Below are 14,483 nucleotides of genomic sequence, written 5' to 3'. Positions count from 1 at the left end.
GTTGTTTAGCCCCTGTGTGTTTGTGTTTTTTGCAGTTGTTTTCTTGTAATTGATTTCTAGTTCTATACTGTTGTGGTCAGAAAAGATGTTTGATATAATTTCGGTCTTCTTAAATTTATTGAGACTGCTTTGTGACCTAACATGTTATCTCTCCTGGAGACTGTTCTGTGTACCCTTGAAAAGATGTGTATTCTGACATTTTTGGGTGTGATGTTCGGTGTGTATCTGTTAAGTCCATCTGGTTTGTTGTGTCACTCAAAGACACTGTTTCCTTATTTATTTTCTGTCTGGATGATATATCATTGATGTAAGTGGGGATGTTAAGGTCCCCTACTATTGTGTTACTGTCAAATTTCTCCTTTTATGTCTGTTAATATTTGCTTTATATATTTAGGTGCTTTTATGTTTAATACATTGAGTTTTTACAATTGTTATATCCTCTTCTTGGATTGACACCTTTATCATTATGTAATGCCATTCTTTGTCTCTTATTATAGTATTTGTTTTAAGGTTCCTTTTGTCTGATGGAAGTATTACTACTCCAGCTTTTTCTTTTTTTCCATTTGCATGGAATATCTTTTTCCACTTCTTCACTTTCACTCTGTATGTGTGTTTGGGTCTTAAGTGAGCCTCTTGTAGACAGCATATAGCTAGGTCTTCTTTTTTATCCATTCAGTCACCCTGTGTCATTTGGAGCATTTGGTCCGTTTGCATTTAAAGTAATTATTGACAGGTATGAACTTATTGCCATTTAGTTAATCATTTTCCAGTTGTTTTTGTAGTTCTCTGTTCCTTTCCTTTCTCCTCTTGCTTTTTTTCCCCATGTGATTTGATGACCTTCTTTAGTGTTTTGCTTGGATTTCTTTTTCTTTATTTTTTGTGTATTACAGGTTTTTGGTATGTGGCTACCATGAGTTTCATAAATAACATCCTATGTGTATGGTTGCTTAAGTTCAAACATATTCTGAGAGCACTCCATTTTTACTCTCTCTCCCATGTTGAATGTATATGACATGATATTTTGCATCTTTTTATTTTGTGTATCCCTTAACTAATTTTTGTAGATATAGTTGACTTTACTACTTTTGTCTTTTAATCTGCATACTAGCTTTATAAATGATTGATTTACTACCTTTACTTATGTATTACTTTTATTAGTGAAGTTTTTTTTCCTTTCATAATTTTCTTCTCATTATACCTTTATTTTCTGCTGAAGGACGTCCCTTTAAAATCTCTTCCCCACTCCTAACCCCCTTTAACATTTCATGTAAGGCCAGTTTAGTGGTGATGAACTCCTTTAACTTTTGTTTCTCTGTGAAACTCTGTGTCTTCTTCAATTCTGAATGATAACCTTTCTAGGGAGAGTATTCTTAGATGTAGGTTTTTTCCTTTTAGCACTTTAAATACATCATGCCACTCTCTTCTGGCCTCTAAGGTTTCTGCTGAAAAATCAGTTGATAGCATTGTGGTGTTTTCTTGTCCATAACTATATCCTCTTCTCTTGCTTTTAAGATTCTCTATTTTTAACTTTTGGTATTTTAATAATAATGTGTGTTGGTGTGGATCTCTTTGGGTCCAGCTTCTTTGGGGCTCTCTCTGCTTCCTGGACCTGGATGTCTGTTTCATTTTACAGGTTAGGCGAGTTTTCAGCTATTATTTCTCAGATAAATTTTCTGCCCCTTTTTCTCTCCTTTCTTCTTAAGGGATCCCTCTAATGCAGATGTTAGTATGCTTGATGTTGATATATTGGTCCCATAACTGTCTTGTTGTTTTTTTTTTTAAACTTTATTTATTTAAGTAATCTCTACACCCAACATGGGGCTTGATCTTACAACCCCCAAATCAAGAGTTGCACACTTCCAACTGAGCTAGCCAGGTGCCCCGCCCATCCTCTTTTTAAAAAAATGCTTTTTTCTTTTTGCCGTTCAGTTTGGGTGCTGTCCAGTACCCTGTCTTCCAGATCTCTGATCCATTCTTCTGCTTCTTCTAATCTGTTGTTGATTCCCTCTAGAAGTTTTCATTTCAGTTAGTCTTCATGTTCTCTTGGCTCTTTTTTAATATTTTCTATCTCTGTTGAAGTTCTCCTAGAATTCGTCCACTTTTCTCTCAAGTCTGGTTCGCATCTTTATGACCATTACTTTGAACTCTTTATCAGATAGACTGCTTATCTGTATTTTGTTTAGTTCATTTTTGAGATTTTGTTTTATTCTTCCTTTTAGAATAGATTTCTGTCTTTTTGTTTTGTCTGGCTCTCTCTATTTGTTTCTGTGTATTAAGTAGGTCAGCTATATCTCCTGGTCTTAAAAGTAGTTGCCTTACCTGGAAGACATTCTGTAGTGCAGTCCCCCTTGTCACCAGAACCTGGTGCTCAGAGTTGTCCCCTGTGTGGGCTGCATTTGTCCTCCTATTGTGACTGGGCCCTGATTGCTGTGAGTGTGCTGCTGGTGGGTGGGGCTGTCCCTTAGCCCAGCTCTCAGCAGTAACCAGCCACAACTATTGCAGGTGCACTGGTGGGCAGGGCTGTCCCCCAAGTCTTCTTGGCTGCAGTGTATTCAGTCCCAGCACAGCTGACTGAGAAGTTTGACTGTAGCTGCTCAGGGCATGTGAGAGGTTGAGCTAGTCCCCTGCAAAGCTGGCTGAGAGACCTGACCACAACTGCAGTGGGCCTGCTGGTGGGCAAAGCTGGCTCTTCCCCTTCCCTCAGGCAGAAGTCACTTTGAAGGGGTGCTGGTCTGTAGGGTGTGGTGGGTGGTAGTCATTTTGGGAAGTATTACTCCTGATGGAGGTTGTCTGCTGGGTGTGGTGGGGTAAGAGCTGCTTTGGAGGGACCCTTGCTAGGATGGGTGGATTGGATGGGGCAGGTTCACAAGGGAAACTGCAGAGCCGGCAAGTGGAGTCAGCGGGGTAGATGGAGAGTTTCAGGCCTGGCTCCTGCAAGTGTCTAGCCGGCTAGGCTGAACGAGGGCAAGAAAAATGACTCACCAGCAGTTCCATTCCCAGAGAAAGCTGTTACAGATCCCTGCCCTTCTGGCATTTGTCCTAAATGTCAATAAATCTCCTTCACTATAACCTAGGCACTTTTCAAACTGTTGCTTCTGCTGGGTCTCAGTCCAGGTGACATAGTGCTATCCCTTTAAGAGCAAAGTCTTGACTTTCTGTAGCCCTCTGGATCTCTCAGAGTTAAGCTCAGGATTTTCTAGCCAGACATTATGGGGGTTTGTCTTCCTGGTGCAGGGACTTGGTCGCCTCCTCAAGGAGCATCTCTGTGCCTGTGATATCTCTGCCACTTGAAGGTTACTGCACCAGGGGTATTTTTGGTTTCTGACCAGTTGTCTGCCCCTCCTACCCTTCACATTGGGTCTTCTCTTTATGTCTTTAGCTGTGAATGATCTGCTCTGGTAATCAGCTTGTTTTCAGAGTGAGTTGCATGACATGTAGTTGTCATCCTGGTATGTCTGTGGGAGAAGGGGAACTTATGATCCTCCTACTCCCCCATCTTCCCCTGTTCTCATGGCTACCATTTTTATCTATCTATCTATTTATTTATTTATTTAAAAGATTTTATTTATTTATTTGTCAGAGAGCACAAGCAGGGGGAGCAGCAGTCAGAGCAGGCAGAGGGAGAAGCAGGGTCCCTGCTGAGCAGGGAGCTCGATGTGGGACTCCATCCCAGGACCCTGGGATCATGACCCGAGCTGAAGGCAGACACTCAACCGACTGAGCCACTGAGGCATCCCTCATGGCTACCATTTTTAAATCACCTTTTTCTTTTTTTAACTGTGTCCTTTGAAAAACAAAAGTTTTAAATTTTTAAAGTCCACTTTGTCAGTCTTTTTCATTAATGGTATTTGTTTAAGAAAATCTTTGCCTAACCCAGTGGTATATTTTGTCCCATGTTTTTATTCTAGAAGTTTTATCATTCTGACTTTACTTTTAGGTTTACGAGCTAATTTTAGTTCTTTTCAGGTATAATGTAAAGTAAGGGTTAAGGGTCAGTTTTCCCATACTGATATCCAGTCAGTTGTTCTAGCTCCATTTATTGAAAGTACTCTCCTCTCCCTTTGAATAACCTTGACAACTTCGTGGTAGATTAGTTGACTGTGTAACTATGGGTATCAATATTTTAAATATGTATTTATTTATTTATTATTTTTTATAATGAGCATAACATATTTTACCAAGCAAGGAATTAGTGGGTGAGTAAAGTTATACTGTAGGGTGATATCTCCAGAAATCTGGCAGGTAAATGGGAATATACTAATTATAAGTCCTCAGAAGATAGGGACTGTTTCTGTCATTTATTAATTGAGCAACAATGAACGAGACATACATGGTCTCTTCCCATGTCTGCCTTTTTAGAGCATGCAGTTGAGTAAGGGAGACAGACAATAAGAAGGTAAACACAGGTTTGTATAACATAGATCATGGTAAATGCTATAAAGGAGAAAAATAGGCTTAGTCAGTAGAATGAGTGGGGGATCTCAGAAGGCCTCTCAGAGGGATTATGTGTGTTCAGGTAGCTGGAGTAGATTATGTGAAGATCCTGATTGCAAAGGTGAAGTTTGTGTATTTGAGAAACTGAACAGAAGCCCATGTGGCTGGAGTGCAGTCCTTACAGCACAGAGTATTGGTGAATGACTTTGGAAATGTGAACTGTGGTCTGACCATGCAGGGGCTTGCTGGCTGTGATAAATAGCCTCGATTTTATTTGAGTGCATTGGGAAGCCCCTAAAGGTTTGTTCTTTTGTTTTTGCTTAAGACTATGTAGCTACTATCTAGATCAGTACGTTAAGTATAACTAGCAGCTCAGAAACCTCCCTTTTGGTCTTATCCAGTGTTTATAGCCCACTCTCTCTACCTCCCAGTAAGCAAGTACTATTTTGACAGATATCTCCATAGAGTTAGTCTATTTATTTATTTACTTGTTTGTTTGTTTGTTTATGAGAGAGAAAGAGTGAACTCGTACGAGTTGGGTGAGGGGCAGAAGGAGAGAGCAAATCCTCAGGCAAACTCCCCACCTAGCAGAGAGCCTGATGCATGGCTTGATCCCAGGACCCCGAGATCATGACCTGAGCCGAAGTCAGATGCTTATCTGACTGAGCCACCCAGGTGCCCTCCATAGAGTTAGTCTTATCTTTATCCTGTTTTGAACCTTATATAAATGAAATCACATTGTATACTATATCAATGGAATCACTGTGTCTGGCTTCTTTCACTCAAAATGACATTGTGAGAGTCATCCATGTTGTTGAGTATAGCAGTAGTTCCATTTTCTTGCTGTATTTTGAGAGGTAGTCAAATGATTGGGTTCGTTTTTGAAAGGAGACTGGCTGTTATATGGAAGAATAGATCATAGGCAGGAGAAGAAGCATGAAGACTGAAAAAATAGCTATGGAATAGACTAAGTAAGGAGATTGGACTAGCGTGAAGAAGAAAATATATGGAATGAAATAGGCAGTTATGAGATGTATACTTTGAAGATGAAACTCCAGGAGTTTACTGATACATTGGGGAAGAGTAGAAGTGAGGGTATGGGATGTATTGCAGTCCCAGATATCTGGCTTGGGCAACTGATATGGAGGTTTCTTTTTTTCTCATAGGAAGACACATGGAAGTAGAATAAAAACTAAGTTGGTTATTGGGAATTTTAAGATACTTGTGAGATACAAAGGAAGCTGTCAGACATATATTTGGATGGTGGCTATGGAACTTATTGGAAAGAAGTGCAAAGTATGAATAATTTGTAGATGAGGTGGCGGCTGCCCTAGAGAGTACGGTATTGAATTAGAAGATCTGAGTTTCACCATTTTCTTTCAGCTTCTGTTGGATGTGTTATTAAGGACAAATCACTTGGTCTTTTTGAGTGCCCTTTCTTCACATCTATAAAATGGGAATAATATTTTGCTTCATAAGATTAAATAAAGTGTAATATGTGAGGAAGGCCACATTTTGTAGTTATTTGGGCCTGAGAATGCTCAGAAAAGTTTATTCATGCCTATACAGTTTGAGTTGGTAGGAAAGTCAGATTATGGAAGACCTTGAGAGGTATGGAAGGGACTTGGTATAATATGGGGCTTTAGAGTTTCTTAGAAAGGGAATAGACTTAAAGTTTGGTTTAAGGACACATCTTCTAACTGTTGTGCAGGGAGGAATTAAAGATGAGAAATATCTAGAAAATCAGTTGTCATAGTTCAGGATTAAGGTGCTGAGGGCTTGGCCTGACATGGATCAAAGAACAAATCAGAGATTTCAGTGGAAGAAACTACAAGATTTGTTCAGTGCCTCATTTTGTGGCTTCACTGAGAGGGGAGAATCAGCCACCCACATGACTAAGGCTTCTAGCCTGGGAAGCTAGAGAAATAGTGGAAGCAATGACAAATCTGGGGTAGACTGAAAGGAAAAATGAATTAGGGAAAGGACAGTTCATTCAGTTTTGAACATCTGACTCCTATAGTGTGGTTGTCTTTGGGTAGCTGGATATTCTCTGGCAGTTAGATATTATGGTAAAGAGGGCAAGAGATTGATTCTTTTTCGGGTTTAATCACTAATGAGCTTTGTGGTCTTGGAAAACTTAGCATCTCAAATATTAAATGTAGTCATCTAAAAAATGAAGCTAACACTTGTCCTGTCAGCTTTACAGGATTGTTTTGAGGATCAAATAAGAATGCATGTGAAAATACTGTGTAATGGTAAACTCCTATATAATTTTAAGATGGTAATGTTATTTCCTTTCTTAGTTCAAATTAAAATGAAATATTTGGTTCTATGGCTAGAGAAGAAAAGGGGGAAAATACCAAACTTCTTAAAAGTTTGTGTTTGGAACTAAATCAGAAACATTAGAAACCTTAGTTCTCTGAATACATATGCCTGAAAACCTCTGTAGATTATAATTTGGGAGACTAATCTGGAAGCTGATCTTGTTATGACAGTTATGAGAACCAAAAACACAGGTTGCATCTTGTCAAATGTCAGTATTTAATTTGCCTTCAAGTTGGAAGTTCAAAGAACTTCTTTTTTTTTTTTTTTTTTTTAAAGATTTTATTTATTTATTTGACAGAGAGAAATCACAAGCAGATGGAGAGGCAGGCAGAGAGAGAGAGAGAGAGGGAAGCAGGCTCCCTGCTGAGCAGAGAGCCCGATGTGGGACTCGATCCCAGGACCCTGAGATCATGACCCGAGCCGAAGGCAGCGGCTTAACCCACTGAGCCACCCAGGCGCCCTCAAAGAACTTCTGAATTCCACCTGTACAGTTGCCCCCTATGGTTATAGAATTTTAGAACATACCATTCTTTGTCTCTGAACTACACATTTTTGCCAAGGGTCAGATTAGAATAATGTTTCAATTCTTCAGCTATGCATAAAGAAGTGATTCCTAACATTTATCAGCGTTACCAGTATGTTACCACTGGTTAGCATTACTGATTCTGAAACCAAACTGCCTAGATGTAATACCAGCCCTGTCAATGAAAGACTAGCCTTGTGCACTTGAACAAGTCATTTAACCTCAGTATGCCTCTATTTCCCAGTCTGTAATGAGAACTAAGGTTAACATCTACCTGAAGGTTGTTGGGAGGATTGCATGTACTATAAGTAAAGCACGGAGATTGGTTCCTGGTACATACTGAGTGCCATTTAAGAGTTAGTGGCAGTGATTGGGAATAAAGAACATGAATAGAAGAATCAGATCCTCTCAGAAGTTATGGCTGAGTGAAGTAGAAGTGATAGCATGGTAAAAATCATAGGGCTTAGTGTCAGATACACTTAGATACAAATAGTAATTCTGTCCTTTTTGCTTTATAGTTTAAAGCAAGGCACCTAACCTCTCTGAAGCTCAGTTTCTTTTCCATATGAACCAAGAGTCACCATACCTATTCTACAGATTTGTTATGAGGATTAAATTAGAAAATGTACAAACTGCTTGGCCCAGAGTAGATGCTAAAAAATGAGAGTGCTGTCTAATACCCCCCTGCACCCCATTCCACTGTAGAGTGATAAGGGCAGTTTGATTTCCTGTATGCTCTTGTATTCATTTGTTTGCAATTTTAGAGCTTCTAAAATTCTTTCCATTTTAGCAGTGTAAACAGCAGCTGTTTAATTGGATCCGCCTTGAAAAGTGTATTGTCAGCTTTTCTTTGCTGTTTTGGGTTACGCGCTTCATCATTCTGGTAAATTCTACAACAATCAAGATAGTAGACATTATTAATTGGTCATAGAATCAAACTGGACTGTAACCTCACTGTCCTTCACAGTATTCCATGCAGCTAAAATCAGTTCATCAGACTCAATACAGTAGAGAATCCTCTCGGCCTTTAGGGCTTTCTAGAAGAAATGTTCATGAGATAATCAAAATAATACCTGAACTGTCCATTAATCCTGTCTCAAGATGTGGACTTGTCACTTTATGACTACACAGAGTGGTTTTAAAACATTTCCTAATAGATGCTTATCTGTATTACAACATTGTTACATAACGTTAACATCTTTAGGCACCTTCTAGAGGAGGTGCAATAATTATAAGAGTATAATGCAATAACTACAATGCAAAGATTGTAATGCAGTGACCCAACTAAGAGGGTGCATCAGAATCAGCTGGAACGTGATCTTAAAATATTCATACTCTAGGCCTCACCCCAAATGTATCAGATTCATCAGTAGATAGATGTTGATTGACATGTACATTTTGTAACACTACCCCAGATGATCAGAGTTATGCCACTGGTTAAAAACAACTAATACTGTTAAGAGTATAGCAAATCAGGCACCCTCATACTGGTATGATGGTATACTGATACTGCAGAACCATTCTATAGGCTGTGCTGTATCTATTAAAATTTCAAATTTGTCTAATAAGAATACATACCTGCCCAAAGATGTAGTTTCAAGAAAGTTTCCTGTAGACCAGTTCATAATTTCAAACAATTGTGAGCAGCTAAATGATCGTCAGTACACAAATGGTTAAGTACATCGTGGTATAGATAGCACAGTTGTTTATTGTGTTACTATTTAATAAAGTATATATGAAAATTATACATGCTGACATAGAAATATATCTAAGATATATTGTTAAGTTGAACAAGAAAATCACAGAATCAAGTTTATTTTTAAAATTTTATGTGTAACTATATAAAAATTTGGAAGAATACTCATCAAAGTATTTACAGTGGTTATCCATGACAGAAGAATGGGAATGATCAAGAGGGAGGAATAGGCCTTTTTATGTTTGTATTTAAAATATTTGCAATAAGATTTTGTTATTTTTTGTAATAACAGAGAGAACCACTGGACAAAACACGAGTGATTGAAAGGAAGCTTGTATGGAACCTAATTTATATGTGTCAGAACACTGCTTACTTTGCAAATACCAGTTTTACCCTGAGACTTGTCGTTTCTAACTTTGGAAACAGAAAGGAATGCAAAACTATTTTGAACGTTTGCTAAGAGGATAATATTTTGTTACTAAAATTTTAGAAGTAATTGAGGGTTTCAAATAGATAAGTATTTAAGGTAAAAAGCATTTGACTTGTATCAGAATTATATTGGCTACCTGTTTTAAAAATATTTAGTGTTTGTGTATATCTGGATATGAAAACTAGGTACAGGATATTTTAGTGAATTCTTTTTCAGTTGAAAAGCCTGTGAGAATATTAACATTTTTTAATCTCCTCTTTTAAAACTTTAGGCCCGATGAGAGAAAGGGAAAGTTAAGGATGCTGGAGCAGAACAATGGATTTCTCTTTCTCTTTCATGCAAGGGATCATGGGAAACACAATTCAGCAACCACCTCAACTCATTGACTCCGCCAACATCCGTCAGGAGGATGCCTTTGATAACAACAGTGACATTGTTGAAGATGGTGGCCAGACACCATATGAAGCTACCTTGCAGCAAGGCTTTCAGTATCCACCTACAACAGAGGATCTTCCTCCACTCACAAATGGCTATCCCCCATCAATCAGCATGTATGAAACTCAAACCAAATACCAGTCATATAATCAGTATCCCAATGGGTCAGCCAATGGCTTTGGTGCAGTTAGAAACTTTAGCCCCACTGACTATTACCATTCAGAAATTCCAAACACAAGACCACATGAAATTCTGGAAAAACCTTCTCCTCCACAGCCACCACCTCCTCCTTCGGTACCACAAACTGTGATTCCAAAGAAGACTGGCTCACCTGAAATTAAACTAAAAATAACCAAAACTATCCAGAATGGCAGGGAATTGTTTGAGTCTTCCCTTTGTGGAGACCTTTTAAATGAAGTACAGGCAAGTGAGCACACAAAATCAAAGCATGAAAGCAGAAAAGAAAAGAGGAAAAAAAGCAACAAGCATGACTCATCCAGATCTGAAGAGCGCAAGTCACACAAAATCCCCAAATTAGAACCAGAGGAACAAAATGTAAGTTGAAACATATTTTTAAAAATTTTGTAATAATTCAGATTTACTGGAAGTCCAAGAGATATTTTCCCATTTTTATCCCTTCAAATTTAAATATTTCTGATAACTTTCTTTCTCCTAATCCGAAGCAAGGAGCTTGAGATAATCTAATGGGTGCTGAGTAAAATTTTTTGACTAAATGAATGTACATCATTAGAGTGAAGAAATATTTTTAAAACATGGGATACTAATAAGGCTGCTTATGTTTCTTTGTCTAATAGTTTCACTTATTTTTATTTGTTTATAATGAACTCCTGGTTTCTAAAGATGAAGAGGAAAGGCAAAGAGAAGATGGTTAATTATATTGTTTGTTTGTTTGTTTTTATTTAGGCCAACTTTTCCCAGTGTTAATGACTTAATACTCATTACTAGTGTGTTTGCTACAAAATAAACTGAAGTGGGGCACCTGGGTGGTTCAGTGGGTTAAAGCCTCTGCCTTCAGCTCAGATCATGATCCCAGGATCCTGGGATCGAGCCCCATATCAGGCTCTCTGCTCAGCAGGAGCCTGCTCCCTCCTCTCTCTCTCTGCCTGCCTCTCTGCCTACTTGTGATCGCTGTCTGTCAAATAAATTAAAATCTTTTAAAAAATAAATAAATAAACTGAAGTAATAGAGGGACTCTTTTTTTATTAAAACCACTTAGTATTCTATATATTAAAACTTTAGGTGGAATTCTTATGAGTCATCCTTCCTAGGTATGATGCATGCTGCCAAATTTTTTTTAGTATATCTGCGGTTTAGTATGAATTTCCTTATTAACAGGTATGTAACAAAGCAGGTCTAGCTTGAGTGAAGTTTTTAGTTAGTATTCTAATACATGGTGTGCATTGAAGACATTTCCCAGACATTGATGAGGAAGAAATAAGTATTTTGGCAACATTAGTTTGCTTTTATATCTGGTATGCCTGAATAAGTTAATTTGGTATCTTCTGTTTAAAGAAGTGCTTATTTCATACCAACTCACCTTTTCCTTGGTAGCTGGGTTCAGGTACTTCATACAGCTCAAATGTAATCATTTTCTGGAGCAAAAGGCTATACTGATTCTAGACTCTCCCAAGTCTCAGTGTAATATTTCAAACATATTTCAAAATATTTTTCTCATTTTTCTATAGTTTTATTTATTCATTTATTCATTCGTTTATCAATTATTGATTAAGTACGTACTCTGTGCTAGACTCTTTGCTAAGAATAGGAATAAATGAAATTAAAAGTGTCTACTTTCAGTTTGCTTATATTCTAGTAAGAGGAACAAGATAATACACATTATGTACCAATGTATGAACAAAGTTGAGTTTTGGGGAAAAATCCAGGGTTTTTTGTATTGTTTTGTCTCTCTCCCCTTTGTTTCCCTCCCTCCCCCCGTAGCTTTTTCACCTTGCCCCCTTTCTCCCTCTCCCATCCTTCTTTCCCTTTTTCTCTTTGTTACTTTCTCCCTTCCCTCCTCTCTTTTTTTCCAAAGAGAAAAAAAGAGTTCTTGTTAATTGAATTCTGATTAATTAAAATCTATCACACATGGGGGATAGTTACAAATTTAAGCAATGAATGCTGTAACAGTTGTACTCCATTCTGATCCTGGAACTTTAAAGCTAGGGCCTCCAGCTTGTTGTTAGTACCATCCTTCAGTACTGTACTGTACTGTACAGAGGACCAGTGATGTTCACAAACTAATTGGTTTTGTAACCTTATGTTTTTTGTTGTTGTTTTAATTAGGTTTCTTCAATTTGAACAACATTTATTTTGTTTCCCTTAGGACAGTTTCTTGTAAGTGTTCAATTTTTGATACCCTTGTGCCTCCTGCTTGTTACTAAGCGTCCAAGCCCTTACTTGGTGTTAAGCATTGTAGAGGGCTTAGAAATGAAAGAGGAGCTCAAGTGAGAGTCTGCTGATGCCACTGGACAGCTCCCGCCCCAGATGCTTAAAGAAGCATAATGAGAACTGAGTGCTTGGAGAAAAAGTTTGAAACATTTGTCCTTAAGCTGGATTTGCTTTTATATATAATTTTGTTCCTTCAAAGCCCACTCATAGGTTCTTTTTTGAACAAACAATCTCGTTCAAGGTAATAGTTCGTGATTTCTCACTACTTCTTTCTTTCCTTTTCCTTGGTGTTTGATCTTACAAGTATTTCCAATTCTGAGCTGTTTGGCCTTCTAGAGAGTGACTGTTATTTGGAACAACCTAAGTATATCTCTCAACAATAAAATGTGTCCAGACATCTCGGCAGCAAGAGATCTGAGATCACTACTGAAATTGTATATTTTGTAATGCTCGTTTAGCTGTTTTTCCTCCTATCAAATTAGAAACATGTGGAAGTGTTTCTGCATGTCTTCCTCCTTGGCAGGTATCGTGCCTATGGCATGTGAGTGTAGGCCCTATTCAGACATTGGTCTTCCACCAGCACCTCAGTGGGCTTATTCACTAAGACTAGTCTCATTAACTCTTAGTTTGCCATTTTCACTTATAAAAAGCCGAATAGTGGCTTCTGTTCCATCAGCACGAAGTTAGAGCTTATGTTTGTTTCAGAGTATTAGATCTTAAAATTCTTGGAAACTTTTGACATGCAAAATGTTCTTTTTGTACAGATAAACGTTTTAGTGTTTGAGATTATGCACTTAAGCTATGGAGAGTGCTGTGAATTGTATAAGACTGATGATTCATAGACCTGTACCCCTGAAACAAATTATATATTATATGTTAATTGAAAGAAAGGTTATGTACTTAAAGTCATTCAAAAAGTAAAAGAAAAATGCATGAATAATTTATTGCCTTTGAATTTTTTTTCCACCTTAAATGTTGATTTAAGATTTTTTTTTTTTGATTTAAGATTTTTTTTAAATGTACGATTTTGCTTAATGTTTTGAAAATTTTTAGGGATTTGGAATTCTGCCAGGTTTGATGCATGTTATTCTAATAAATCTCTTGCTTTTTTTTTTTTAAGATTTTATTAAAAAAAAAAGATTTTATTTATTTGACAGAGAGAGAGATCACAAGCAGGCAGAGAGACAGGTAGAGAGAGGCGAGGAAGCAGGCTCCTTGCTGAGCAGGGCTCGATTCCAGGACCCTGGGATCATGACCTGAGCCGAAGGCAGAGGCTTAATCCACTGAGGAACCCAGGTGCCCCAGATCTCTTGCGTTTTAATAAAAGCATTAGGGCAAATTTTTTAAAAGGAATATTTTGGATAATGTTATTTCATTTTAGTTGCTGTCTTAAAGTATTTTTTCCTATTAAGAAACTTCTTGTTATTCTTTCTTGGGATATAGGTCTTTCCGTATGGAATCAGCTAAAAAAGTAAAAAAAAATGCTATATACCCATAAAATCAAATATTTAAAACTGAGGAGAGCTAACTCATTGTCATCTTTTTCTCTGACACTCTCTTGCTAAAGCAACGCTGTTAATACCAGAAAAGGTATCTTTTGTCCTTACTTGATTTTAATCTCTTTAAGCTTATCTATCCTTCCAGCAACTAAAGGAAAATGGATGTTATACCCAGAAGTATTTTATCTGTTGGCATTTTCTGACTCATTTTTCTTGACTCCTCAGTATTTGACTTCCATTGACCATGTTGTCTTAAAAACTTCACCCCTTAATTGGTGTTTATGATACTATGTTATCTGTTGGTTTAATCTCCTTACTTTTCTGCTTTCTTTTGAGCTCAAGTCAGTGTCCACTAAATATTTTTCCCACCCAAGCCCCAACCCTGCTTAGCTTCTGAGATCAGATGAAATCAGGCACATTCAGGGTGGTATGGCTATAGACTAAATGCCTCCTAGATATTTCTGTTTTGTTCATGCATTAGCACACTTTACAAGGTGTATTTCCTTTCTATCACTGCATCATCCTTATTTGACTTGTTTTTCTTTCTTTTATTTATATAGTCTTGAAAGCTTAGAATAAATCTTAGGCTTATTTCTCTCCCTTGCCATTGTTTCCCTTTTAAGATGAATCTGTAAACAATTTTAACAGTGTTTTAAGCTAGCCTGAAGCAAAAGCTAGCATTCTGAAACAAACCATTAAAACAATAATAATACATTAAAAAAAGATAAGGTA

The 14,483-nt window shown here is 37.5% G+C and overlaps 1 protein-coding gene across 2 annotated transcripts in view; it reads left to right on the top strand.

The window, feature by feature from the left end:
* The window catches only part of NSD3 (nuclear receptor binding SET domain protein 3), a 117,921-nt gene that overhangs the window by 38,227 nt on the left and 65,211 nt on the right, over positions 1 to 14,483 (top strand). For both annotated transcript variants that reach the window (XM_059384431.1, XM_059384432.1), the window contains exon 2: positions 9,680 to 10,398. In XM_059384431.1, coding sequence (XP_059240414.1) covers positions 9,724 to 10,398 — 675 coding nt within the window. In that variant the 5' untranslated portion in view covers positions 9,680 to 9,723. The remainder of the gene's footprint in view (positions 1 to 9,679; positions 10,399 to 14,483) is intronic.

The sequence above is a fragment of the Mustela nigripes genome, chromosome 18 (genome assembly GCF_022355385.1).
Source record: "Mustela nigripes isolate SB6536 chromosome 18, MUSNIG.SB6536, whole genome shotgun sequence".
In the NCBI taxonomy this organism is placed as follows: Eukaryota; Metazoa; Chordata; class Mammalia; order Carnivora; family Mustelidae; genus Mustela; species Mustela nigripes.
This window is presented reverse-complemented; position numbering and strand designations above follow the sequence as displayed.